This window comes from Pyrus communis, chromosome 1 (genome assembly GCF_041283825.1).
Source record: "Pyrus communis isolate YQ-2024b chromosome 1, ASM4128382v1, whole genome shotgun sequence".
Classification (NCBI taxonomy): Eukaryota; Viridiplantae; Streptophyta; class Magnoliopsida; order Rosales; family Rosaceae; genus Pyrus; species Pyrus communis.
The window spans coordinates 3221631-3247523 of record NC_142565.1 but is presented as its reverse complement, the minus strand read 5'-3'; the positions used below and the strand labels follow the sequence as shown (position 1 = coordinate 3247523).

Genomic DNA, 25893 nt, shown 5'->3' with positions numbered 1-25893 from the left:
AATTGAAAGTTGAAGGAAATATCAGAACACTGCTTCATAACATAAGGAAAATCATAGTATTTCTGAAAAAAAAATGATTCTGAAGTCCATTTTTTGGGTACGATACAGTTTCCTAATAATCTCTAGTATTTGCAGCAACTTTTTTCTCCAAATAGACTACCATGCACACTTGAAGAGGAGCCCTACATAAAGAGTCCTATTTACAAAAATCCTCAAAAAAAAATTACAAAAATTATATGTTCTGTACACGATAATTCTCGAAGCGGGAACTGAACATCTTGAAGATATTCACAAACCATACACAACTGAATTCGTAACCTGGTATGAGTCATGACCGGATAGTTGATAGACAGGGAAGATCACAATATTCGGTTGTGCTGTGCGTCAATCATCGCAGCTTTCTCCTGTAAAAGCTGAGGAAGAAGGAATAAGCCAAGACTCGAACTGTGGATAGCTTTCAGATGCAAATTACAATTTTAACTACTGAATTGAAATCCATCCCACTGCACGGATATGCATTTTAAAAGAGAGATAGGAGGCAAGTGCTTCAAAGAGGGGGAAAGAGAGAGACCTCGTTATACGGAGTTCCCTCAGAAGGAAACCAGCGCATAAGAACTCCTAGATTCATTATGGCAGGAGTCAGCTTAAACATGAGAGGAGTTGTAACCTGTAATATCATTTACTCGAGTAAGTTGTGTAAGGAGACTGCACGAGAGAGAAAATTATTGGAGTCGTTCTCCACAAAAGGTAACATCAAAATAAAATTACCAGGCTAAGCGCTGTTGTTCCGAGAAGAAGCAGGTACATTTTCCCCTGTGAAAAATAGTTTGAAAAGACAATGATTAGAAAATTAAGATGAAATCGAGGAAAATATGTAGATGCTATTTTGTGAATGCAAATTAACTGCAAGATGTGATTTCTTTCATTCAAGAATCAGGACCATAACAGTTGGGCTTCAAAACAAAATCCAGGTAAAGAAATTCAACAAGTTATCCGATTCAACTTAAAATGCTAATGCATGCCGTCCATCCCCAGATTACTATGATGAACCATAAGAGAGATAAGTTACCTCAACAAGATTAAGATTTGAGGCTCGACTTAAGAGAACAAAAGCAAATTCTCCAATTTGAGCAAGTGAGACTCCAACCTATAAAAAGGAAGCAAGTTTTAAAAATTAGGAAACTACAAAATCAGCTTATCTGCCAGAATAAGATATGACTTGAATCTTATAAATCAGCTTACCACAAATGATGTCCTAAAGCTATATCCAAAGGCCTTGGTAACAATAGTAGCAACGGCAGTCTTTACAACTATAACTAGAATAACAGACGCTAGCAGTATGTCGACGTGGCTCCACAAGAAATGAACATGAATGAGCATTCCAATACTCGAAAGGAAGAGAGCAGCAAATAGGTTACGAATTGGTTCCACCTGCAATGTTCAAGAACATCAAATATAAGCATTAAACATGAATCATACAGTGAAATCCACACATTTTTTTTTCAAGCTACTAGGTTTATCAAACACGTACACAAAGAAGCCCCAAAGGAGTCCACCACCGTCATTTCTTAAGTTTAAGCAAGGGGGAAAACGAAAGTAACAAATAAACATGACTGCAATACGTAAGTATTAGAAATCCAGAAGAGTACCTGGTCTAAAGTATGCTGTGCAAGGTCAGTGGTTGATATCATAACCCCAGCCAGAAATGAACCCAACTCAAGGCTAAGGCCCAACTTATCACTACACTGAAAAGGTTACAAGAGACTCACTAGAATTAAAATAGCGTTGAGAATTACAAATATGCAGAAAGATCCCTGCATAAGAACCATATTACTGTTATTGTGTAACCAGAAATTCGGGAAATTCAAGTTGAGCAACAACTCAGCAGCCAATACTCGGCCAACATTGGACCAACAATCAACTATGCTGATTACGATGTGTAAAAAACAGAACAGCACTTAAAAGTAAGCAGATGGAGCAGGAAGACTAAATCCGGAGGCCATTAGCATTTTGAATAGTATTTACCCTTGAATAAGAAACTTGAAAAAAAATAATAATAATAATTTCCACTTACCCAAGCGGATAATAAGCAGAAAGCCACAACAGCAAGCTGATAAAGCTCATTTGTCTGATCCACCATAAGAATTATAAATGAGCCAATGAAATTATTAAAAGTCAAGACAAAAAGCTAAATATCTTACTCTACTAGACCATCAAAACTTACTTGAGAGGACAAATGCATCATCAGTTTCAGAAAGCGAGGAACAAATGACCAACACAATACCGAGGCAGCACCAAGATATAGTGACAACACCAGCAACCTGAAGTAACAACAAATTACAATAATCGTTTGCAACAAGCTCTTTATTAGGATGTTGGACTTGGACTGGAAAAAGAACTACTTTTAAAAACCAGATAAAAATGACCCTCATTTTCATTATGGCAGCAAAGCGAAAAAAAATCGGAACGGAAAAGAATAAAAGGAAAAATGAAATATGTCATAGAAGCTGCAGAAGAAGACTTACAGCTTCCCCACTGATACCATTCCTTGGAAAAGACCGCTATGACCACCCAAAACTGGGAGCAAAGCAAACAGTAAACCAACAGCACAATCCTGAAATAAGCCACAGTGAAGGAACGTATGGATATGCATCAGAAACAAGGGTTATTACCAAAAATTCCCTTCACTTATCAATAAACCCACCACCTAAGTTTTCAGACTTCAAAACCTACCTGGAAAATGAGTGTTCCAATTGTTACTTGACCATGAAGAGCACTACTACTATTCTTTTCTGCAAGAAATTTCACCACCTGGTAAAAGGAAATGAGAAAGGAGTGAAGTGCAGTTGAAATTAAGAAACAAGCAACCAAAGAAGTAAGTAAAGTGGCGTCATATTATTGAAGGATAGAAAACCTACCACTGCTGTTGATGACATTGACAGGAAGGAACCAACAAAAATTCCCTCAGACAACTTTGCTCCACATAACTGAAAAATAAGAAAAAGGGCAAGCCTATTGTTCACTTTGACAGGATTTAACTAGTTACTTGTATGAAAATTTAGTTATCAAGATTGAACACCATACAATAGCAGTTATGGCACACAGGAACATAAATGTCATGATTTGAAGAAGGCCTCCAAGAACAGCTACAGGGCCCACGGCTTTTAACTGCACCAATGACAGGTTAAATGGCTACCGTAAACAAAGGCAAATTTCATCCTCTCCCTCCCCCCGGATATCAAAAAGAAACTTTTTCATAAATTATACAGCATAACAGACAAACTTAAATTTCCCAAGTCTAACATACCTTAGCCAAAGAAAACTCCAAACCTAGAGCAAAAAGAAGAAATACAACACCAAACTGTGCAACAGTTTCAACCTGTAATGAAAACACAAAGGAATCAAACAAGATTATATATAGAAGAAAACAGAGACCAGTGCTCGGATTTCAGGTAAATGGTTGACCTAAACCAAATAATTAAACATGGATTTCAAGAAAACAAGTGACTAATACTAGTTTTCTACTATTATTCTTTTATTTCTAAATTGTCAAAGAGGAATTGACATTCTGATATGGATAAACGGCATTAAATTATGCAGAAATCTAGATAAGGAGCAATCTTTTTACACTTCTGACTTTCTAAACTTTACTAAATTTGACGTTCAAAACCTTTGGTTAATAGAGACTCCAATGCATATTGAAAGAATTTACAGGACAATAGGGGTTTTCTTTTAAGAAAAAAATATCCACTCTCCTAAACTGAAGGAAGAGGGCAACTTCAATATAGTGTTGCTGAATAATGGATACTGCTAATAAGTAATATTTCATAAAGGTCATTTTATATTGAAATGAGCATGAATGAGAGTTTGAACAAAGTACATAGAAGAGAAAAAACTATACTGAAACCTTGAACTCCGAATCAGAAAACAAAGAACTTTTAACTGATCATAATTAACAACAAACCTGCACCATTTCACTGACGAACGTCAGACCCCCTGGTCCAATGAGAGAACCAGCAAGCAGGTATCCTACAATAACCTATTATATGCATATAAATTAGAACAGATAACCTAAAAGTCACATCATGTGAATCACTATGCTGAAAAGTTTATAAAGTTGGATCATATAGATCATGAACTATAAAGGAACATTAAGCTGGAGCTGAAGAAAAAAAATATGAAAAAGTGGTTAAGATTTAAAGACGTACCGGTTGTCCCAAACAAGAAAACAGAATTCCACCAACGGCAGCAGACACTATGATAACCACCAAATCAGAAATTAATCTGCCAAAATACCAAGTGTTACCCATCAGTCATATATGCATCAAGAAGACAAATAAAAACTCGGAACTGCAATTAACTGTTCTTGGGGAGAGTCAGGAAAGGGATACGTAGAGATACCTCAAATCTACTTGAAGTACTGGATATTTGGATTTCTTGTTTGACATCACAAACACATTATCCTACCATTAAATAAGTGAAATAAGTTAATAGGGTTAATGTAAAGCTAAAAACAATAATAATTATGCCCACGAATCCCTGCCAGAGCTATTAACATAAAAAATTCACTACTAACGGCTTTTCAAAGTACCTTTTTGTCAATCAAGGTTGTTGTTTCTTCAGAATCTTCATTCTCCAGGGAAAAAACACCTTCAAAATCAAATGGTTTCGTGCCACTGACAAGTAGAAAAAGCAGCAGATATTACAACAACATAGCAAGATCTTACTCCGCTACGAATTCAATATCTTGTCAAGGAACAACCATCTTAGGATCAAAAGATTTAATTTTTACATTCACATACTTTCCAACTTGTGTATCATTTTTCTTGCCCTTCTCGTGAGTGATTTTCGCCACAGTCTCTAGTACAGCCTGCAAAGCATAATCACAATGCAGAATTGTTTCGTCGTAAAAATAATCGAAAGTTTCTAAATTGAATTGTTTCGGCATAATCACAATCCATAATCACACTGCAGAATTGTTTCGGACAAAAAATAACAGAAAAGTATCGCAATTTGGTACAAGAAAAATCAGAAGAGTAACAAAAACCCTACTTGTTGATCGGCCACACTGCTGTTAAAGCTGGCCCCGTCAGATCCTACACAAAGTTGAAGCCAAAAAAATGTTAATTAACTACAATTACGATAATAAACGAAAAATTAACTACAAAATACAAAATGCAAGTTAACAAAAAATGCAAAGGAGCTAAACCTTCGGGCTGATCGTTCTCGGAGAACTCCTTCTCGAGGACGCGATCGAACATTTTGGCAATGGTGCCGTCGCCGGAATCCGGCGCGGAGGAGTTGGTCATGTTGCCGTAGAACCTCTCCCGGATTTCCTTATCAGATCTCGCGGAAACCGAAACCCTAGCGCAAATCAAAATCGTCAGAAGACAAAAGCAGAATCCAAACACGCATCGTTTTCTCTTGGCCATCAAATGTGGAAGAAAAGCCACACCAATCCAATCTATCTCTCTCTCTTGTTTTTCTCTCTCTAGATTTTTCGAACGGGGATTTGGAAATTTTCAGAGGGGGAGACAGAGAGGAATTGAATTGAATTGAATTGGAAGCGTGAGCGAAAAGGAAGACGAAAGCGTTTATCTGAGATTGCAAAGGAGGAAGAAACGAGTTGGTTTAAAAGTCCAGTGTGTTCGTTTTCCAACTTCTTGGTTGTTAATTGGGATTCTTTTGGTCGTTGAGGGCGGGACGGCGCACCCGAAAATATATAATTCGGTTTTTTTTTTCCTTTCTATTTATTTTTCTTTTGTTCTGAATAATGGGCTTTTAAAAAATAAAAATAGAAGGCGTGAGCAACATAATGATTTGAAATTTCTTCAATACTTTTAATATTTTTGTAAAAATTGTGAAAACATATGAAATATATAGAAAATGAGGGTAAGGTTTATATTTCATAAGATATTACAGAAATTCTTAAATCTCTAATAATTAATAAAACACTCATTATCAATTAAAATTCTAAAAAATTATCAGTTTAACCCTCTAATTAAAATATAACATGAATAAAAAATATAAGATAAAAATGTAATTTCACACAACCAAATTTTGCAGTTTTTTTTTTTAAATCTCACCTACATGTAATCCTAACATATCTCTAATTAAAAAAAAAATTTCTCACTCTCACATTCTCTATCACTCTTCCTCTCTCCTTCTGTTTCAAAAACAAAAATTAAAAATTTTCTCACACACTTTGTGTGTGCCTATATGCTAATTTTGATTAAAATTGACTGCTTTCGCATATATTTTTTATATATTAATTAAATATCCGCAAATTGCCATATGGCAATCCCTAATGTTTCATTTTCATCGTTTCTATTGAAGGCAACTGATATCCATATCGCTTTTATACATTAATATTTCCACAAATTTGTGAAACTTTATAGACTAAGGGCTGGTTTGGTATTGTTGTGTTTTGAAAAAAAAGTTACATCTGCTGTTCTATGAGAATAAGCAACTGTGAAATAAAGCATGTCTAAAAAACCAAACTATTATCAACACTGGGCCGTTGCCATTGCGAAAGATTCAGAGCCCAAAAGGCCCAAGCTACCAGACGACCGATAAGACTCGAGTGACGTGGCTCTCCCAATGACCAGCCACCCAACCCTATAAATATAGACAATGGAGTGTGCCATCCACACCACCAACCAGAAAATCCAACCTTTAACCAAACCCATCACTTGTTCGAGAGCGAAAGGGCTAGAAAGCTCTGAAACCCATTTCAATGGCGTCGATTGTGAGCACTGCGGGGTTTATTTCGTGCGGTGGTTTGAACCGGAGCAGCGGGAGATCGACCACCACGTTCGGGACCCAGTTGGCCTACCCTTTATCCTCTTCTTTCGGCGGTGGTTGTAGCAGGAGGCTGAAGCCGGCGGTGGTGGTTGTGAGAGCGGAGGCTCAGCCTATAAACCCCGAAATTAGGAAGGCCGAGGAGAAGGTTGTGGACACTGTTTTGGTCCCTGAGCTCTCTAAGCCCCTCACTGCTTATTGCAGGTAAGTTCTAATTTTGTTTTGCTATATTTTTCATTATTTTATCGTGTTAATTGTGGAACAACAATAATAAAGTTTTAGGGGTTTTTGAACTTTAATTTGAAGAAGATTAAAATTCAATAAAAACCTGGTATGATATTGGATATTAATTTCAGTCCTCTTATGTGCACTTAATTCGAATTTATATTTTATTTTTGTTTTAATATTTAATAGATATCTTATTTAATGTCATTACATTAAAATTAAAATGATTTATTATTATACACATTTTAATTCATTATTTTTATTTTATTTTATCTAATTAGTATACCTAAACGATCGTATCATAATATATTTTACTAAATTAGTATACCAAAACATTTGTACCAAAATATTTTGATATTAAACTGGTGAACCAAAATGTTGGTACTTAAATATATTATAATAAACTAGTGTACCGAAATATCTGTATCTAAACATACTATACTAATTTAGTGTATCGAAATGTTCGTACCTAAATATATTATAATGAATTAGTAGCACATAAAAAAATATGTAAAAACATGTGTACCGAAAAAATTTTATAAAATTTTTTTTATATAAGATAATTACCACAATGAGAATTATAATTTATAATATTTTCATAAAATTATAAATAATAAAGACAAACATTTAATATGCTGTCATTAAATAGAGTCTAGGGACTAAAATCAATTTTTAATCTTGTATAAGACAGTTTTCTAATCTTCAGCTTATTTAAGGATTAAAATTTAGTTTTCTAAAAGTTTTATCCCATTAAGACCAACTCCAATGGTGGGTTAAAAGCCAAATTACCCCCCAAAATTTTCCCCCAAACCCACTCCAACCCAAGGGGAAATTTTGGGTTAAATGCTAAATGCTAAACCAATGCCAAATTCCTCCCAAAATTTAGCCCAAAAATCAGAGTGAACTTCATTCAATATTTATCGGAATTTAAATTATTTTAGGTTAAAATGTTCATAAAATTAATTTACGATAGTCAACATTTTTTTTAAAAAAAAAATTTTAATTTAACAAAAAAAATAGCCTAAGTTCATTCTTTAATAATCCCGGGCTAAAATTTTAGGTTAGAACGGTTGGAGCAGAAAAGTTGTTTCTGGGCTAAAAGCTAAATTTTCCGGGCTAAAAAATTTGGCTTTTAGTCCAACCATTGGAGATGGTCTAAGTGAGTGGGCTGTATGAATTTTAGAATTGTCACTACACTCAATTTAGCGTCAACTCTTCCGCTAACTTCAAGTACTTTATGTTTTTTACTAGAATCTGTTTCAACGTAATCGCATCTTTTAACTGGAGCATTTAAAGTTTTTGGTTCGTATGTCCAAACCGTTTTAACCGATTTTCTCTCATCTTATCTTATTTGATCATGTTAGTTGTGGAAAATTTTGTAGTTTTGGTGACCGATTCTTTAGATGTGAAGTGTATAATCAAGAAGTTTTGTTGTAGGATTAGTGCTAATTAGACTGTAGCAATGAGCATTGATTGAATTTTCGTGGTTTGGAGAAGAACTTGTCGAAATTTTAGTTTCTTAATTGTCGATTGATGCAATTAGTGCTTCTTTAACTTTAAGAGCTACTCTCGAAATTGGTTTTTGAACATTTCTAGTCTTAGTTGTCATGACTGACATTGCTGATTGCTGAATGCGAAATGTAGAATAAGGTGGTGTGTGGTATATTTCAATGTCGTTTTTCGTTCACTGCCTTATTCTATTTACATTTTGCATACTCCGTCATTTGTTTTTATGCGCGCCTGGCTAAAATGTGTCTTGATTGCTTGTATGTTAGTGTAAGGCTCAGTTGAGTAATTAGGGTTTTCGGTTTTGTGGTTGGATAGGTGTTGGAGGTCAGGGACTTTCCCGCTGTGCGATGGAAGTCATGTAAAGCACAATAAAGCTACTGGTGATAATGTTGGACCGTTACTCGTCAAGAAGCAGTGAGTTGCATTTCGATGCTAGACGAGGTATGTCAGTATTTCAAATGGGTTTTGAAATGTGAGATTATATCATGTGGAAGTTGAATGAATATGTTTAGTGTATCATTTGAAATCTGAATAATATGTGATGTGAACATGTTAGTGGAGCCGTTTAATCGTTTCACGTTTCAAATAGTAAGCTATAGCAGTTTCACTCTTTCTTTTACTAGCCACTTTAAAGCGATGCCCCGAGATTTGTGTGACGGGTCATCGTTGTCTTGCTTTCGGTCGCAATTGCCAGAAGCATCTGTGAATTAAAGCTCACTGCTTTCAGATTGTGGATGTTGAACCTTATCGATTTTCCACTGTATTCGGTTTCTCAGTTCAAGAAAGTGCTTGTACCGTGGCAAAATACCCTTTTATTGTTTTGGTAACTGTTCAAATTCTAAAGCTCCGCCATTCAAAAACGTAAGGAGGTTGTAGCTAAATTACCGAAGGTATAAGTACTTTCCTGAACATAGAACCCAAAAAAAGATTATGTTAGAACGATGTTAGAAATTCTGTGAGAATGTGCATATTCATGGTTGTTAAAGAGTATTTTGCCAATTGGCTGGAAAAGTGAGTGCGATACCAATACATTGAACTCATAGGAATCAAACTACATGGGTTGGAAAGTGTGATACAAAATATATTGAACTCATGAGTGTGATAACAATATATTGAACTCATACTAGTATAGCAGTAGTGTTGTAGGGATCAAACATAGGCTGACATTCTTATAAATAGGTGTCACACTCGCTCAAACTACATGGAAGACTTATTTTGCCCAAGCCCCTAAACCCATGTTTAGCCACATTTCGTCCAAAATGTGACATGTCGGTCTTAAATTTTATTTTGATTTGCTATCTTTACTTTCTTTAATGTTATTTGGTACTGTTCTTTTCTTGAAATGTGACATTTTTCACTAAAAAGTTGGAAAATGCGAGAAAAAATATGATCGTGGGGGAAAATTGGTCACAATAAATGTTGTACGGCGAAATCAGCTACAGGGTACAAGTTGAGAAGGAAAATTGGTGAAATACTTGAAATTATACATTCGAACTAGAAAGTTTGTTGATGACTTCACATTCTTGCCAGCTTGAGTTCATCGTGGAGGAGAAATGTTAGAGCGTGTCAGGTGTAATAAAACAATTCGTTGGAATTTTTTTTTAAAGTTTTCAACTAATTGTATTAATACACTTAGTGTACCGGTTCGTATTTTTTGCATACTGAAAAATCTCTTGTTGTCGAGGGAGACATTAAATAATAATGACGATTAAGAGCAATGATTAAAGTAAATGACCATGTTAAAGAAGCGGAACGGATGTTGTTGCGTTGTGCATGTTCCTTTCAAAAGCGAAAGGAAAAAGAGAGCACCATGATCATTTCTAATCATCCCTCTAATACGAAGATTTAAATTTTGATTTAATCAGGACCGTCCACGATTCCAAAACCAGTGAGTGCTTGGAATTTTTCAACGTTACTGTCGCACATAAAACCAAGTCAAATCGATCCGTGGAAGGCAAGTCGGAACCGAGTCGTGATGAATTGTTAAGCAATTTTTTCAGAACGTTGGGAAATTGAAGGGAAATTAAAGAAATCATCAGATTTTTCTGTGCATCAATTTAGAAAGAGCTTAAATGTAAATTGAAATTCACTCTGGATTTATATGTTTTGAGTTTGCAAAACAAGAGATTTGTATCTCTCAATTTCGATCACAAGACTCTTATTAGTCTATCACACTGATTCCTTTTACAAAATTTGAAAAATTGATGTTTCAGATCTCTTTTTTTCTCTCTCTCTCTTGAATGGCTTAGATCTTATAGTGTGTGGGTGGTTTTAGACACCGAGATCCAAAGTGGATCTGAGTCCCTTACACGCAATTGTAATGTAACAATGACGATAATTTAATCATGTTATGTTATGCAGAAAGGTTAAAAAGACGAGGCGGGAAAACCGCCCACACAGTAAAAGGCTCAACCATAAGCTAGGGGGAATGTTGCAGGATATATTTGTAACTGCTTCCCTAACATTTCAGTTGTATGTAAGTTTCTCTTAGGATCTCAATTTCATTAGAATATTATATTTCAACATTGGTTAAATCTCAAAAAAAAAAGTCGCATGGATTAGTTGTTAATTTCTGTTCCATTTGTTAGATCTTGAAAAACGACTAGCAAGCACCAATTATGGGTAGACATGAAAGTTGTTCCACATGCAACCCTACTTTTAGGTTTCAATAACTATGGTGTCTCCGTGTCCAACGCGCCAATGTTATACAATATAAACATATTGGCACATCTTATACCATATAAAATTTTAATTTAATTAGGTCTTTCAGCTAAAATGGATCCTGTGATTGGTATAATTCTTCATTTTGGTCCATGAGATTTGAAAATGATAGAAGTGGTTATGTGTTTATCCACCATTAATCATTTTGGTCGTTCCGTGAAAAAAAATCTCTATTAAATAACGATAAAATGACAAAAATGCTCTCAATTTTTGTCAAATCATTTTGGCCAATTGTTTATTAAATTGATGATATTTTGTCATTTTATAGGTCCTTATTTAACATAATTTTTTTCACGGTAGAAACAAAATAACTGATGGTAGACAAACTCAGGGACCACTGCTATTGATTTCAAATTTTATGAACCAAAGTGAGGAGTTATGTTAATCTCAGAGATCATTTTGGTTGAAAAACTTTTTTAATTATTAATCAAATTCCAACTTAAATTATAGTACAAATTTGATTTACACCACAATATTTGGTCTTGTCTTAAACTAAGACAAAACCTTCGATGAATGATCCAATCTTAGTATTTACGGATTTTACATCTGAAAGCACATATAAACATAGTAGTCTTGTGTTTAGTCGTTGACTAAAACAATATTATATGTTCTCTAGTCTACGTATTTAAGTTCAATCGCACACTCTGTAATTTAAATAATATTTCTCTGTGTTTAAAAAGACAGGACATAAATATTTATAGCATCACTTCTCTCTAAAATTTCCCTCTCATAAGTGCAAGAAATAAAAAAATATGCTCAGAAGCATCTCAGGATTCCCACCCATATGCTGTTCAGTAGAGTATTAAAAAGGCCATTTAATTAACGTTTTCCAATGACTAATTAACTAGTATTTTGATTAGCAATGGAACATAAACAAAGTTGGAATTTGCTTAGGGTGAACAATCACACTCTTCCAGCAATAAAAAAAAGGCCAAGATGCAAACAAATTTTCCATTCAGCCCTCAAAACAATAGCACACTTCCTTTTAATTTTTCAACGGGAGAATCATTCGTGTTTTTGTCAATATTGTGCCTCAAATCTAGAACCAGACAATAAACTTAATTATGAAATTCTACCGTATTTACACTGGACTACTTGTGATTATTAATTAAATACAAATATTAAAAAGACCATTTAATTAGACCATAAGATGTAATTTTCAAACTTGTTAATTAAGTTTTTAAGTAATTTGCAAAATTCAAATAGAACCCACTTGGGAAATGCTTACACCTTCTCCACCGTTAATAATGTGCCACTTGTATTACTGGATGTGGAAAATCACCGCAAGAGACGACTGTTTTGTCGGCGGTCCACCCCGAAGGGGCCACAGTCTCCATCGTTACAGCTGCCACGCCCACCACCGACGCCACTCAATCTCGACGCGCCAACGAACCAGCTGTACTTCTTCCGCCCCCGTATTCCGTATTCTACGCTTCTGCATACGCTGAACGTACTCCAAAACGACGGCGTATCCTACATAATCTAACAGGCGGTAAAATCGCCGTCTTAGGCGCTCATCTCACGCACCACGTGCCACAGCTACGTCAAACTCTTCACGTGTATTTCACTCCTTCACTCCTTCCCCGTCGGACATGGATCCTCTCCGGATCTATACATCCTAATCATAGGGATTCTTCAATCTGAGTTATTGAAATTTGATCTAACGATTACAAATAGAAACTTACTTTAAAGTTATAATAATTTTAACCGTAATAATTTTAACCGTTAGATCAAATTTTAATAGTCCAGATTGGATTATAATGCATAGATCCGGAGATGATCCATGTCCTTCCCCGTCTTCCAAAACAAATACTTCCAAATTACGAGCTGCCACGTGCCGATTCACACTGTGTCGGTTCCAGTAGCAGCCTGTCGTCACACCGCACACGTGTCCCCTTCCTCGATCTCCTTCTTCAATCTTCACGGCCACGCACTCCTCCCACTTGAAACAAACAAAAGTGCTCCACTTTCCTTTTCCCAACCTCCACCACAAAACACCACTTTTTCCGGTTAAGCTCGCCGGAGAATCCTACCAGCTCCACCACATGTTTTCGGTATCGGACCACAAGTTTCCGGAGCCCCAACCCAAGCGGCCCCAAAGCCTCGACAAGGTAAACTCGTTCAACTCGATCCTCCAACTCATCCACCAGCCGCGGACATGCCTGCTCTTCGCTATACTTGCCCTCCAGGTCCTACTTCTCTTCACTCTCCGCTCCCTCCCCTTCGCCCGCCAACATTTATCGCCTACCTACTCCCCTCAACCTGTCCGGTTACCATTAACTGTACCCGAACCGGAAGATGAATGCGGGTCGGGTCGGGTCTTTGTCTACGACCTCCCCAAAACCCTCAACCAAGAGATTTTACAGAACTGCGACGACCTCAATCCGTGGAGCTCGCGCTGCAAAGCTTTAGCGAACGACGGCCTCGGGCAGAAAGCGACGGGAATCAAGGGAATCGTGCCGGATAATCTTGTGCCGGCGTGGTATTGGACGGACCAGTTCGTTTCGGAGGTGATTTTTCACAATCGGATCCTCAATCATAAGTGTCGGGTCATGGAGCCCGAATCTGCTACGGCGTTCTACATCCCTTTTTACGCTGGCCTAGCGGTGGGCAAGTACTTGTGGTCGAACTCCAGTACGGCGCAGGAGCGCGACCGCCACTGCGAGATGATGCTGCGGTGGGTCCAGGACCAGCCGTCATATAAAAAATCAGATGGCTGGGATCACTTTATCACGATGGGCCGGATTACGTGGGACTTTCGACGGTCCAAAAACGACGATTGGGGCTCTAGCTGCATTTACCTCCCGGGGATGCGAAACATCACGCGCCTCCTGATTGAGCGAAACTCGTGGGACTATTTCGATGTCGGTATTCCCTACCCCACCGGATTCCACCCGAGGTCGGACTCCGACGTCGCCGATTGGCAGAACTTCGTCCGAAACCGCAGCCGCTCGAAGCTCTTCTGCTTCGCCGGAGCGAAGCGCGGCGCGATAAAGAATGACTTCAGGGGGCTGCTGCTGAGTCACTGCCAGAAGGAGTCGGACACGTGCCGAGTGGTGGACTGCGCGGGGACCAAGTGCTCCAACGGCACCTCTGCGATTCTCGAGACCTTTCTCGACTCGGATTTCTGTTTGCAGCCGCGGGGCGACAGCTTCACCCGCCGGTCCATCTTCGACTGCATGGTGGCCGGTTCGATCCCGGTCTTTTTCTGGAGGCGGACCGCGTACATACAGTACGAGTGGTTTTTACCAGGCGAACCGGATAGTTACTCCGTTTTTATAGACCGTAACGCGGTTATAAACGGTACGGCCTCGATAAAAAATGTTCTACAAGGAATTAGCAGAGAGAAGGTGAAAAAAATGAGAGAGAAAGTAATCGATTATATACCGAATTTTCTGTATGCGAAACCGCAGGAGGGGTTGGAGACGGTAAAAGACGCTTTTGACATTGCCCTTGAAGGGGTCTTCAGGAGGTTCAAGCAGCAGGGAGAGTTGGGGTTCAGGTGGAAATAGAAGAAAATGCCCGGGGTAGCGTCGGGCAGGTAAATTATTTATTTAATTTTTTTTTTTTTTCACTCTTTGTTAATTTTATTTATTTGTGTCAGATAAACTGGGGGGATAAACAAATTCCCAGATTTGTGGGATAAGGGCCATGGGAACGGGGAAGCAGTCATTTAATTATTTTAGTTTTTACAGTTTGTGTATCTAAATTTTTGCTACATTGTACCAGTTATTTTAGTGATATTTTTGGTTACTAGATACAAATACGACCAGTTGTTATGGGTATGAATTTACGTACAAATTTACAGATCGCATACCAACGAAGACGCTTGAATTTTAGTAGCAATAGTTTGGTGGTGTGGCATGGTGAAGTTATAAGTGATCCATTATTTTTGGTTGGAAGTGGATGGACATGGATGGAGAAGAATAAATGATCACACTGGAGTTTTTTTTGAATTCTTGTTCTACATGTAGCATTTGTGATGGACATATAGGTATCGATATATCGTGAATTGTTTCGAGTTTTGGTGTTTGAAGAGGCAGTGTGTGATTCAATTCGTAATCTGCTAGCAAGGAAATGAGATATATGTTTGACACTGTCAAGCGAAAACCGCCTCACATATAGCAAGTTGACTATCGATTTAAATTTTTGTCACTCATTGAACTTAAAAGAGGTCTAATAACTATTTTGTATTAGTGTTTAGTAATGCTCGCGTATGTATCTTGAGTTGTTGACGTAGATTTTAATTGCCTAGTTGTTATTTTAATTTTGATGTGACTGAGGGAGTATAAATTAAATTTTTGCAATACAAAAGTGCGAGTTGGGGAGATTTGTGTATTTTAAATCTTCCTTTAAATTTTCTTGTTGCAAATGTCATATTCACACATCCTATTTTACTTCTCATACACCTTTTTAATTTTCGACTGTCAAATCGGATGAATTGAACAAGATTAAAGGACATAAATTAATAAGAGGTGTGTGAGAAGTAAAAAGGAGTGTGTAGATAGCACACCCCTTCCATAAATTGAATTGGGTGGGCACTTTAAACTTTGGAGATGATGCAAAGTGTGTGATAAAGTGTATAAGTGTGGACCAACAAGCAAGAATGGGACATAAAGTGGTCAAGTAGGTTTTATATGCATCCAAATAAATGGTTCATGCACCACTATAGAAGATAATGAATTGCTAAATGAGCATATGGATGGTACTTGATAGTTTCATAAGGTGCATTAGAGCAACTCCAGCGTGGGAGCCCTCCCCCCAGGCTATTCACTATTTAATCCACCTAATGAACAGTAACTGCCCTTAATGAACAGTAACTGCCTTTTGCATCTCCACCGTTGCACTTGAATATCCCTGGCACTAGGCAATAAAATAATAGTATTTTTTTTATTTAAAAAATAATAGTTTTTTTTTTTCACAAAACTTGTCTTAACAGTTGCATCTCCACCGTTGATTTCATTTGCTGCTGCTGCCTTTGTCTCTGCCGAAGTGGGTCGACGGAACCCTTTTGTCCTCCCCCACTGGCTTCCTCCGCCAAGCATGCATCCAATCTCACCCCAATTCCTCCCACCCTCTGCAGTGCCGAGCTATGGAGCTCTGCTTCAGTGTGGCTCTGGAGCGGTTGCTCACTGCCCAAAACATGAGTCCCGGCATGGAGCCCCCCATCTCTAATGCTCTCATGGCCGCCTTGAAGCGAGCTCAGGCTCACCAGTGCCATGGCTGCCCCGAACAGCAGCAGCAACCTCCGTGGCCTTCAAAAAGCGTGGAGACGTCGTCCTGACGTCAGATTGCCTTCGGGCGCTCGGGCTGGCACGAATCGACGGGCCTGGCACTCGAGCCTGCTCGGGCTCCCTCGCCAGCCAACGCTGGACTTCCTCCCTCGGGCAATCCAGCCCTGTTCCGGAGCCCGTCCCTCGAGCAGGAGCTCCCGCTGGAGCTGCTCTTATTGGAGGGATTTTTCAGTGTCGGGGCACATGATCAAGTACATAAAGTGTCATCATATAAATGGTTGGATGCTGAAAAAACTTCCAACCATTTATATTATGACAATTTGTATATATGATCGTGTTACTGGCACATTGATAAATTCTTGCATTATTGGTGGGAAGGAGTTTGGTAGTGATGCCTTTATGTTGATAAAGGAACCCAATATCCACTTTGAGTCTTTCAAGGAGAATAATCCCATTTAAAGGAGATATATTGTTTTTAAAAAATGGAGACGAACTGAAATAACTGTTTGCAAGTTAATTGTGCAGCATCATGTGAAAAAACAAGTAAAAGTTATGCTTTGGTTTGATTGGGGGATGATATTTTTCTTCTGCATATCCGTAGAGTTTTAAAAAATCCAAACATTTTAGAGATAGAAAGGTAGGAATTTATCGAACTAATCATACTCTTTCGTTTACGTCAAGAGTCCATTGACGAGAAGAGGCTAAGAAAACTTGAACCCAAATTCTCCAATAATGAATATAAGCATCTAAACGTATGTCAATACATGATTAGTTTGACATACTATTACAACTAGTTATTCGTAAAGTAGGCACTCTCACAATTCACAAAATATGGGAGTCAATGCATGTCGAAGTCGGATAGGCTGGTTCTCTTCTGTAGTGTGCCTACGCAAACCTTTTGTCCATTTCTTCTTGATCGGAAATGGATTTGGATCCTTTCCGGATTCCCTCATTGGGGATCCCAGGAATTAATGCACAAGAACAGTTCATCAAAAATCGTACGGCCACAATTAAATGTTTTTCATGTAGAACGAGGCTGCTTTATTTTTAAAAATATAAAAAATATTTTATTATGACCGTACGATTTTGATGAACTGTCTTTGTGCATTGATCTCCGGATCCCAATGAGGGGATCCAAATCCACCGGAAATGCGGTTAATCACACTGTGGACTCAAATTTTTTCAGTCTGACATGGACGCGAGGACCAATATTTCTGATCTTAGAAAACAAAAAGACTAGGCTGATAACTGCCCCAAACAATATTTGGGCTGATAGCTTGGTTGGGTTAGTTTCTTGGCCCATTTGCAATTAACATGCAACAACATAGTTGTTTTTAATATTGTTGTGAGTCGGCTCACATGGAACTCGTAGAAAGGGAAAGGAGAGTTGCTTGTACACGAAACAACAAATAGATCGAAGTTGCCTCGAACTTTCTTCTTTTCCGTTTACTTGGATGGTGGAAATTGGGAAGTCATGAAATGGAGTGGTCTATGTGATTGGCGACGAACTTCAGACACATATCTTACATAATATGTTTTGATTTCAATTTTGATGTGAATCACATAATAATAGATAAAGAATGACTAAAATACCTTAATGAGTCTTTTCAATCCCAAAATATTGAACTGCCACGGCAAAACCACCCCAGATCCCTTTGTTAAAAAGAATTTGTATTCCACCCGCCACACCTTACAATTATATCCATGTATTTGTCGGTGTATGTATGTCTCTAGCACAAAAAGGATTTTCCGATTTATAAAAGCTCAAAAAATATAGCAAATATTTTCGAAAGACGGATTTGACCTTACTTGTCTTGACGGACATAAATGATTTACTCTATTAAGTATTAACCGCCGGAACACTCGGTGTCCACAAAAATATCATCTTCCACTCCCTGACGCATGCTTTTCTTTGACTCCTCCGCATCCCGCAAGTCGTCGCCATCGCCGTCGCATTCTCTCTGCAGCAAATCATCAAACATGTTCAGAGCGTTCTCTTTTCTTCTTCTACTCCAAGCTTCCGTCGTCTTCACGCTCTCAGAGGCCAAGCTAAGCATCATACATCCCGAAGCTGCCGCCAAGGGCTTCAACGTCAGCAACGTCCAGGTACAGCACTCTGCAAGGCTTAAATTTCCTTAAATTTAATTTGATTTTTGTGAATTTTTTTGTTGATAATTTTGATTGTTTTGGTGCTAAAGAATGCGGGGGCTTGTTCGTACACGGCGGTGATAACCACGAGCTGCTCCTCGACGAGGTACACGAGGGATCAGATCAGTCTCTCCTTTGGGGATGCTTATGGCAACCAGGTTTGTTCTTCTACCTACTCAGTTTTTCATGTTAATTTATCAGAAAACAGTGTTGAAATCTTAATCATGTAATATGATCGTGTTTAGAAATTGATCGTCCAACTTGGGTTGTCAAAGAATTAACAAGAAAAATTGAAATTGAAAAAGAAAATTTGGGTTTATCTTCGAATTTAAGACCGATCCGTTTGTCGAAATTGAAAGCCTAGTTATTGGTAATTCTATTTTTTTGGAAGATGGAAGGAATTTGGGTTTCAATTTTTATTGTTTTAACCTCAGTGAAGGGATTAAGCTTAATCTTTTTTGTGTGAAACAACAAAGCCTTTTCCCACTAAATGGGGTTGGCTATATGAATCTCAAATTGGCCATTAGCATAATGCACCTTTTTGAAGTTTGGGTTTAGTATGTTGAGCAAAACCAATGTATTAGGATATAAGATTTTGGTTGGTTGCATATACATCTAAACTATTAGAACCAACTTAATGCGGACAAATGTGAATTAGCATATTAGATTTTGGTTGCATATACAAATTATCAGGATCATTTTTCTTGTTCAGATTTATGCGCCGCGATTGGATGATCCATCTTCGAGAACATTTGAACGGTGTTCTACAGACACATTTGAGATTTACGGCCCCTGTGCATACCAAATCTGCTATTTGTATGTTTACAGATCCGGACCGGATGGTTGGAAGCCTGAGAATGTGAAAATCTATGGCCACAATTCCAGGGCTGTTACATTTAGCTACAACACCTTCATTCCCAATGATCTTTGGTACGGCTTTAACTGGTGCAACACCGCCTCCTCTTCCGCCCGGAAATCTGCTCACAGATGGCCTCTGTATGCCGTAGCTGCGCTCTTTGTTTTTCTTATGTTGTAATCGTGCATTTGCCCTTATGTCTATAGCCTCTTACATTTTGCTTAGTTTTATTTGTATGTCAGTATTTTAGAAGAAAAAGTACACACTTTGTATTATGGACCCACCAAACTGTTATATTTCAAACATTTCTTTGTATTTTACTCGCAATCTAACGGCTGTGATCAAATGTGATCAAATCTAATAGTTAAAAAAAAGATTTGACGGATCAAAATTAAGTCTAACGTCTAAAATAATTTAAGAAAATTATTTAAATCAAATTTGACTTAAAACTTTACAAATACCTATGTATTTGTATGATTTTTAAGTACTTGTCAGAATTTAAATATTTTTAAATTAAAATGTTCGTAAAAATAAATTAGGATAAATTTTATTTTTAAAAAAGTTATAAAAAAAAAGGCTAAAATCATTATTTAATAAGCTCGGCCTAAATTTTTAAGCTATAAGGCCTTCTCCAACTTTAGGCTAAAACTCAAATTTTCACTTCTATTCCCTCCCAAAACTCAACCCAACCCAATGTTTAAATGTGGCATAAAACCTAAAACTCAAATGGAAGCCAGATTTAGCCTAGGATTTAACACATGATTAGTGGAGTTGGTCCATCATATATGTATATTTTATTTAGTTTTATATTTATAAATTCATTGAATTCAACAGTTAAGATTTAATTTGATGAAATTCAACGGTAAAAAAAAAAAAATATTTAACAGCCCAAATTTAAATCTAACGGCTAAAGTAATTAAAAAAAAATCTTTCATTTCTTTCATATTTTTTCATAGTGTTTAACGAGTTTCATGGTGTCGGTTAATGATTTTTCAGTATTTGTCATAATCTAAATATTTTTAGGTTAAAATATTCATAAAATTAAAGTAGGATAGTCTACATAATTTTTTTTATTTTAAAAATGTTACTTTAAGAAAAAAAATTAGTTTAAATTCATTCTTTAATAATATAGGGCTAAAATTTTAGGCCAGAATGGTTGGAACAGAAAAACTATTTATGGGTGAAAACCTAAATTTTCTGGGCTAAAAATTTTAGGTTTTAGGCCAAGGGTTAGAGGAGAAAAATAGTTTCTGGATTATGGCTTAAAATTTTCTACCTTAAATTTTTAAGCTTTATCCCTAAGAATTGAAGATGATCTTACTAGTAGAAATGTTTTGAGTTATTTTATGACATGACATGTAACAAAATCTATCGTTAGATAAAAAATACAATACTAGTGAATAAGAAAATTAAAAAGGAAATAGCACGTATCGGCCATCGACGACGTCCTTCTCTGTTTTCTAAAAGCCCAAAAAATGTCGGTGCCACGTTTTTTTTTGCGGGCGTGGAGTCGTTCACCAGGTCCAGTGGATATTTCTTTTCAACGGCTGAAAAACAAACTTCGTCGCGGTACTCAATCCAACGGCCAAAGAAGCCTCCACCGCTAAAACCATAAAAGGCGCAAAACCCTAATTCTGTTTCCCCTCTCTTTCTCCTGCTAACCGCAACTCACTGCCATAACTTTCTGTAGCAGGAGAAAACCAGGAACCCCCTCCATCTCTCTCCGCCGCGCCCACCGTCTCTTTCTCTCTCTAAACTCGCAGACACAGACGCGTTTTCTCTCTCTAGAAAACCATGCCTTCTATAGAAGTATCCGATTATCTACTTGCGGGAACCACTCCGAAGGAGAAGAAGATGAAGAAATTGAAAAGCGAAACCCTAGACGCCGCGGCCGACTCGCCAGCTACTGAGAAGAAGTCGAAGAAGGAGTCTAAGCACAAAAAGCGGAAGGCTTCGGATGACGAGGACAGGAGCGAGACGAGCTCCGAGATGGGCGAGCCCGTGAATGTGAAGCCTCCGAAGAGCGAGGAGAAGAGCAAGAAGAAGTCAAAGAAGGCGAAGGTGGAGCCGGAGGAGGAGGACGAGGAGAAGACCGAGGAGATGGTTAAAGAGGATCCTAACGCGGTGTCCAAGTTTCGGATTTCGGCGCCCTTGAGGGCCAAATTGAAGGAGAATGGGATCGAATCCTTGTTCCCTATTCAGGCCATGACATTCGATACCATTTTGGATGGTTTGGATTTGGTCGGCCGGGCTCGAACAGGGCAGGTAAATTTGATTTACTCAAGAAGCATAAATTTTTACTCAGAAATCACACATTTTTACCATCAAGCACAATTTTTTACTCACTGTTTTGTGGTTTGTTGATTTGAATTGGAATATTTAGCTTATTAATGTGGATTTGTTCAGTTTTGGAATCGTATGCTTATTGTTTTGCAATATTTCAGGGTAAAACTCTGGCTTTCGTGTTGCCCGTTTTGGAGTCTTTGACAAATGGGCCTGCAAGAGAATTTAGAAAGACTGGTTATGGTAGACCTCCAACTGTTATCGTGCTTTTACCCACCAGGGAACTTGCCAAACAGGTAATTTTTATTTACCCTGGACCTTATGCTTGCAATGGTTTGGATTTTAGAGTATCCACTTGACAATTTTTGGTTCAATCAGGTTTTCGCCGATTTTGAAGCTTATGGTGGTGCTGTGGGGCTAGCAGCGTGTTGTGTATATGGTGGATCTCCCTACGGGGCTCAAGAAAGTAAGCTAAGGAGAGGGGTGGATGTTGTTATTGGAACGCCTGGCCGCATAAAGGTATTGATTATTGCCCATGATAGCTGAGTTCTTGTGTCAGTTCCGTCCTGTGCAATATACTTATGATGCTAAATTGATTTTTTTTTTTAAATATATAGGATCATATAGAGAGGGGCAATATCGACTTGAGTACATTGAAGGTTAGGATCCTCGATGAAGCTGATGAAATGCTGAGGATGGGCTTTGTTGATGATGTTGAACTCATTCTAGGTATGTCTTTTTGGTAATGCCAACGTCTGTTTTTTTATACCGTGTTTGCATATTTGTGTTACTGGTGCATAACATCTATAAAGTATTTTGTATCCATCTTTGTGGTTAGTGCAAACGACGAGTTTATTTTTATTTTTAAATTGTATCAATTTCTATGTCTATGATGCTGGTTACATTTTTGAAGTGTTATGTTGTGCGTGCTTTTTCTTTTTCTTTTTTTTTTTTTTTTTGCGGTAAGAGCTTTATATGTCAATGATTGTCTCTTCTTTGGATTTTCAGGCAAAGTGAAGGATGTAAGTAAAGTTCAAACGCTTCTCTTCAGTGCAACCTTGCCGAGTTGGGTGAAAGGCGTAAGTATCTTAACTGAGATTTTGAATTTGGATGTTCTTCTGAATTCAGTTAAACATAGATGGATAATGTTGCAATGTTAGATCTTTCCTTCCATTGTCGACACATATAATGAAATTTTCTTTTTCTTTTTCCCAGATTTCTTCTAGGTTTCTCAAACCAGATAAGAAAACTGTAGATCTTGTTGGTAATGAAAAAATGAAGGCCAGCACCAATGTTAGGCATATTGTTCTTCCTTGCTCCAGTTCAGCAAGATCAGAACTTATTCCTGATATCATACGTTGTTACAGCAGGTTGGTCGTCTTCTAGTCAACAAGTACTTTATGCTTTCTAATTTTATTTTTGGGTGTAGTTTGTGTGGAAATCATTTTTCATGTACTTGATATGTTTGTTTCTGGTTCAGTGGAGGCCGCACAATTATTTTCACCGAGACAAAGGAAGCTGCTTCTGGACTTGCTGAGGCGCTGCCTGGAGCCCGAGCTTTGCATGGGGACATACAGCAGGGCCAACGTGAGGTGAGTTGTTTGATTATGCATTGTTTTCTGTTTTGCACAATGATACTGAACTATTTTATTTCTTGCTCCTTTCCTTTTATATTGATATTTCTTTTTTAAAAAAGCTAGATTTTTTTCCCAGATGGCAGAACTAATTTTTCCAATTTTGTGGTTATGTATTTTCAGGTCACACTTGCTGGTTTCAGGTCTGGCAAGTTTATGACATTAGTAGCCACAAATGTGGCAGCGCGTGGACTGGATATCAATGATGTTCAATTAATTATTCAGGTTTGTCAGTGTGCATATTGGGGAGCTTTCTAATGTTTGTCAATGTGTATGCTTACTTTTATTGTTTGTGGTTCAGTGTGAACCCCCACGTGATGTAGAAGACTATATTCATCGATCTGGACGCACAGGGAGAGCAGGTAAATCTTGAAAAAATGTGGCATTTTTTGTTCATTTGTATTTTATTACTTAATGTCTTTAGTGTTATGTGGTAGTACTTAGAGGTGTGTCCATCTTTTCAGGCAATTCTGGAGTTGCGGTCATGCTTTATGATCCCAGAAGGTCAAATTTTTCAAAAATCGAGAGAGAGTCGGGGGTGAAATTTGAACACATTTCTGCTCCTCAGCCGCTTGATATTGCCAAAGCAGTTGGTCAAGATGCAGCAGAAATGATAACCAAAATCTCTGACAGGTACAGTGCAATGCTTGTTACATTTTGATGCAATCATGTTCAAATATTAACACGTTTACCCAAAAAAAAAAGTTCAAATATTAATACATTTTTCATTTCAGTGTAATTCCTGCTTTCAAGTCTGTTGCCGAGGAGCTACTTAACACCTCTGGCCTATCTGCAGTAGATCTACTGGCAAAAGCACTTGCTAAAGCTGCTGTAAGATTTGCTATTTCTTCCCTACTTGACGTGCTTAACGTAAATGGTTGTTTTATCAGTTTATGAGTTGTTTATGGTATGGTGTACAGGGCTACACCGAGATAAAGAAGAGATCACTTCTTAGCTCTATGGAAAACCATGTCACAGTACTTCTCGAGGCTGGAAAGCCAATTTATTCACCGTCGTAAGCAATTATCACTAGTTCCCTTGTGTTCTAAACCATTATGTCTTATGTTCCTTTGTTTTATTTCCACATATGGATACAAGCACTAGCTAATGATGGGAACTATCAACTATATTGATTGTGTCTTAAAGGAGTCACAATGTGCTTTTGTCATCCCAAGATACCATTAGCTGTTTAGATATATATCCATAATTATATCTTTTATAGGTTTACTTTGTTTTCTTGTCTTAGAGTTAGCGTTTCGATTTGATCGTGTTTGACTCTTAATTTCTCTACCAACCTTTTCTCAGTTTTGCTTTTGGGGTCTTGAGGAGATTCTTGCCAGAGGAGAAAGTTGAGTCAGTGAAGGGTATGGCGCTAACAGCTGATGGAAATGGTGCAGTGTTTGATGTAGCAGCTGAAGATTTGGATTTGTTTCTTGCTGGTATTATTCTTATCATGTTTCGATATGATCATGTATTACATTCTCATCAAGCATGATAGTATATTAAAGATTCAACCAGAAAATATTTTTCAGTTTGTAGCCGATTCTTGTGGTTGTGTTAACTTGTATGTTGGGTGCAGGTCAGGAAAATGCAGCTAATGTGAGCATAGAGGTGTTGAAATCACTGCCTGATTTACAAGAAAAAGAATCAAGGAATTCAAGATTTGGCGGTGGTGGAAGGTTTGGCCGTGGTGGTGGAGGTGGAGGTTTTCGAAATGATAGGTATTCCAACAACCGATCCAGTGGTGGTGGGAGGGGTCGCGGCAACAGATGGTGAAGCGCACATAAACCGGCTCCTTTCAAGTAAGCTGTTGCGAGCAACTAACAATATCAAATGGTTGCATTCGCAACGGTTTCAAGTGGTGGAGGGACTAAAAGCCAGTTGATCTGAGCGGAGGCAGGAGTATATTTTTGACAATGAAGAAAATATTCGGTAGATCGACGACCTTGATTGGCTCGTTATAGGATCATTTTTTCTGCGTATAGCATATTCCGTCAACTCTTCTCTCAATTTTATCGTTCAATTTTGTTCTTGTTTCTTAGGCCTTTAAGTTTTGTCCTTCTGTTTTCTTTTGCCCTTGGTAGTGGATGGGATCTTCCTTTTTCCCATCCGCTTCTTAAGTTCGTGGTGCGTAAGAACTTTCGAACTTGTAACGTTTCTATCTACTAGAGAGAAAAACAAGTGTGTGTTTTTCTTCTGATGTTATTTGTGTTAACTTACGTTTAGTCTTCAGTAGTAATTGTTCTTTTATTTATATGAGTTGAGAGTAGCAAACTAAGTTGAACCAAGATTCGATCCGTTTATGATTATCACTTCACATACGTAAGGAAATATTGAAGTCCTTTGCATAACAATGAACAAGGCATATAAAAGAACTTAACAATCAACTCGTTTAGAAGTGTTTTTAGTGAAAATATTTTTAAAATTAATTTTTAGTAAAAATTTATTTGGATTTCAACAAGCATTTAAAATACTTTCAAAA

The 25893-nt window shown here is 37.6% G+C and overlaps 5 protein-coding genes across 6 annotated transcripts; 4 read left to right on the top strand and 1 right to left on the bottom strand.

Annotated features, from left to right (window-relative positions):
• Positions 1 to 37: 37 nt before the first annotated feature.
• On the bottom strand, positions 38 to 5752 carry KEA5 (K+ efflux antiporter 5). Of its 2 annotated transcripts, none has more exons than XM_088692635.1 (20): positions 5210 to 5752; positions 5053 to 5096; positions 4803 to 4870; positions 4592 to 4676; positions 4402 to 4463; positions 4209 to 4284; positions 3965 to 4039; positions 3308 to 3379; positions 3085 to 3168; positions 2919 to 2987; positions 2734 to 2811; positions 2526 to 2614; positions 2225 to 2321; positions 2075 to 2128; positions 1650 to 1745; positions 1243 to 1431; positions 1070 to 1147; positions 769 to 813; positions 572 to 667; positions 38 to 413 (listed from the first exon to the last, which is right to left on the bottom strand). In XM_088692635.1, exons 1-20 carry the CDS (start codon positions 5430 to 5432, stop codon positions 360 to 362), a joined length of 1734 nt encoding a protein of 577 aa, XP_088548761.1. In that variant the 5' UTR covers positions 5433 to 5752; the 3' UTR covers positions 38 to 359. The 2 variants fall into 2 exon arrangements, with proteins under 2 accessions (XP_088548761.1, XP_068314808.2); XM_068458707.2 differs by having other exon boundaries at positions 38 to 404; positions 5210 to 5694.
• An 884-nt stretch (positions 5753 to 6636) lies between these two features.
• On the top strand, positions 6637 to 9147 carry NEET (2 iron, 2 sulfur cluster binding protein). The gene is made up of 2 exons (XM_068458708.2): positions 6637 to 7005; positions 8851 to 9147. The coding sequence occupies exons 1-2, from the start codon at positions 6737 to 6739 to the stop codon at positions 8951 to 8953; spliced, it is 372 nt and encodes a 123-aa protein (XP_068314809.1). The 5' UTR covers positions 6637 to 6736; the 3' UTR covers positions 8954 to 9147.
• Positions 9148 to 12868: 3721 nt separating this feature from the next.
• On the top strand, positions 12869 to 15020 carry GT18 (glycosyltransferase 18). The gene has a single exon (XM_068459874.2). The coding sequence runs from the start codon at positions 13302 to 13304 to the stop codon at positions 14766 to 14768; it is 1467 nt and encodes a 488-aa protein (XP_068315975.1). The 5' UTR covers positions 12869 to 13301; the 3' UTR covers positions 14769 to 15020.
• Positions 15021 to 18326: 3306 nt separating this feature from the next.
• LOC137720762 (embryo-specific protein ATS3B) lies at positions 18327 to 19814 on the top strand. The gene is made up of 3 exons (XM_068459877.2): positions 18327 to 18596; positions 18689 to 18796; positions 19351 to 19814. The coding sequence occupies exons 1-3, from the start codon at positions 18393 to 18395 to the stop codon at positions 19672 to 19674; spliced, it is 636 nt and encodes a 211-aa protein (XP_068315978.1). The 5' UTR covers positions 18327 to 18392; the 3' UTR covers positions 19675 to 19814.
• Positions 19815 to 20974: 1160 nt separating this feature from the next.
• Positions 20975 to 25665, top strand: PRH75 (DEAD box RNA helicase (PRH75)). The gene is made up of 14 exons (XM_068459209.2): positions 20975 to 21759; positions 21939 to 22073; positions 22156 to 22296; positions 22395 to 22506; positions 22786 to 22856; positions 22993 to 23147; positions 23258 to 23369; positions 23535 to 23636; positions 23713 to 23773; positions 23876 to 24044; positions 24146 to 24242; positions 24332 to 24426; positions 24717 to 24850; positions 24991 to 25665. Exons 1-14 carry the CDS (start codon positions 21289 to 21291, stop codon positions 25185 to 25187), a joined length of 2052 nt encoding a protein of 683 aa, XP_068315310.2. The 5' UTR covers positions 20975 to 21288; the 3' UTR covers positions 25188 to 25665.
• Positions 25666 to 25893: the final 228 nt, after the last annotated feature.

Bases quoted from the DNA above. Each gene is read 5' to 3' on its own strand.
- KEA5 (XM_088692635.1), bottom strand. From the start codon at position 5,432: ATGGCCAAGAGAAAACGATGCGTGTTTGGATTCTGCTTTTGTCTTCTG. The intron at 3,380-3,964 runs GTTTGTTGTTAA...TTTTCATTACAG, and splicing joins TCGTCAGTGAAATGGTGCAG to GTTGAAACTGTTGCACAGTT. The intron at 2,322-2,525 runs GTAAGTCTTCTT...TTGTTACTTCAG, and splicing joins ATGGTATCAGTGGGGAAGCT to GTTGCTGGTGTTGTCACTAT.
- NEET (XM_068458708.2), top strand. From the start codon at position 6,737: ATGGCGTCGATTGTGAGCACTGCGGGGTTTATTTCGTGCGGTGGTTTG. The intron at 7,006-8,850 runs GTAAGTTCTAAT...GTGGTTGGATAG, and splicing joins CCCCTCACTGCTTATTGCAG to GTGTTGGAGGTCAGGGACTT.
- LOC137720762 (XM_068459877.2), top strand. From the start codon at position 18,393: ATGCTTTTCTTTGACTCCTCCGCATCCCGCAAGTCGTCGCCATCGCCG. The intron at 18,597-18,688 runs GTACAGCACTCT...TTGGTGCTAAAG, and splicing joins TCAACGTCAGCAACGTCCAG to AATGCGGGGGCTTGTTCGTA. The intron at 18,797-19,350 runs GTTTGTTCTTCT...TTTCTTGTTCAG, and splicing joins GGGATGCTTATGGCAACCAG to ATTTATGCGCCGCGATTGGA.
- PRH75 (XM_068459209.2), top strand. From the start codon at position 21,289: ATGCCTTCTATAGAAGTATCCGATTATCTACTTGCGGGAACCACTCCG. The intron at 21,760-21,938 runs GTAAATTTGATT...GCAATATTTCAG, and splicing joins GCCGGGCTCGAACAGGGCAG to GGTAAAACTCTGGCTTTCGT. The intron at 24,045-24,145 runs GTACAGTGCAAT...TTTTCATTTCAG, and splicing joins ATAACCAAAATCTCTGACAG to TGTAATTCCTGCTTTCAAGT.
- GT18 (XM_068459874.2), top strand. From the start codon at position 13,302: ATGTTTTCGGTATCGGACCACAAGTTTCCGGAGCCCCAACCCAAGCGG.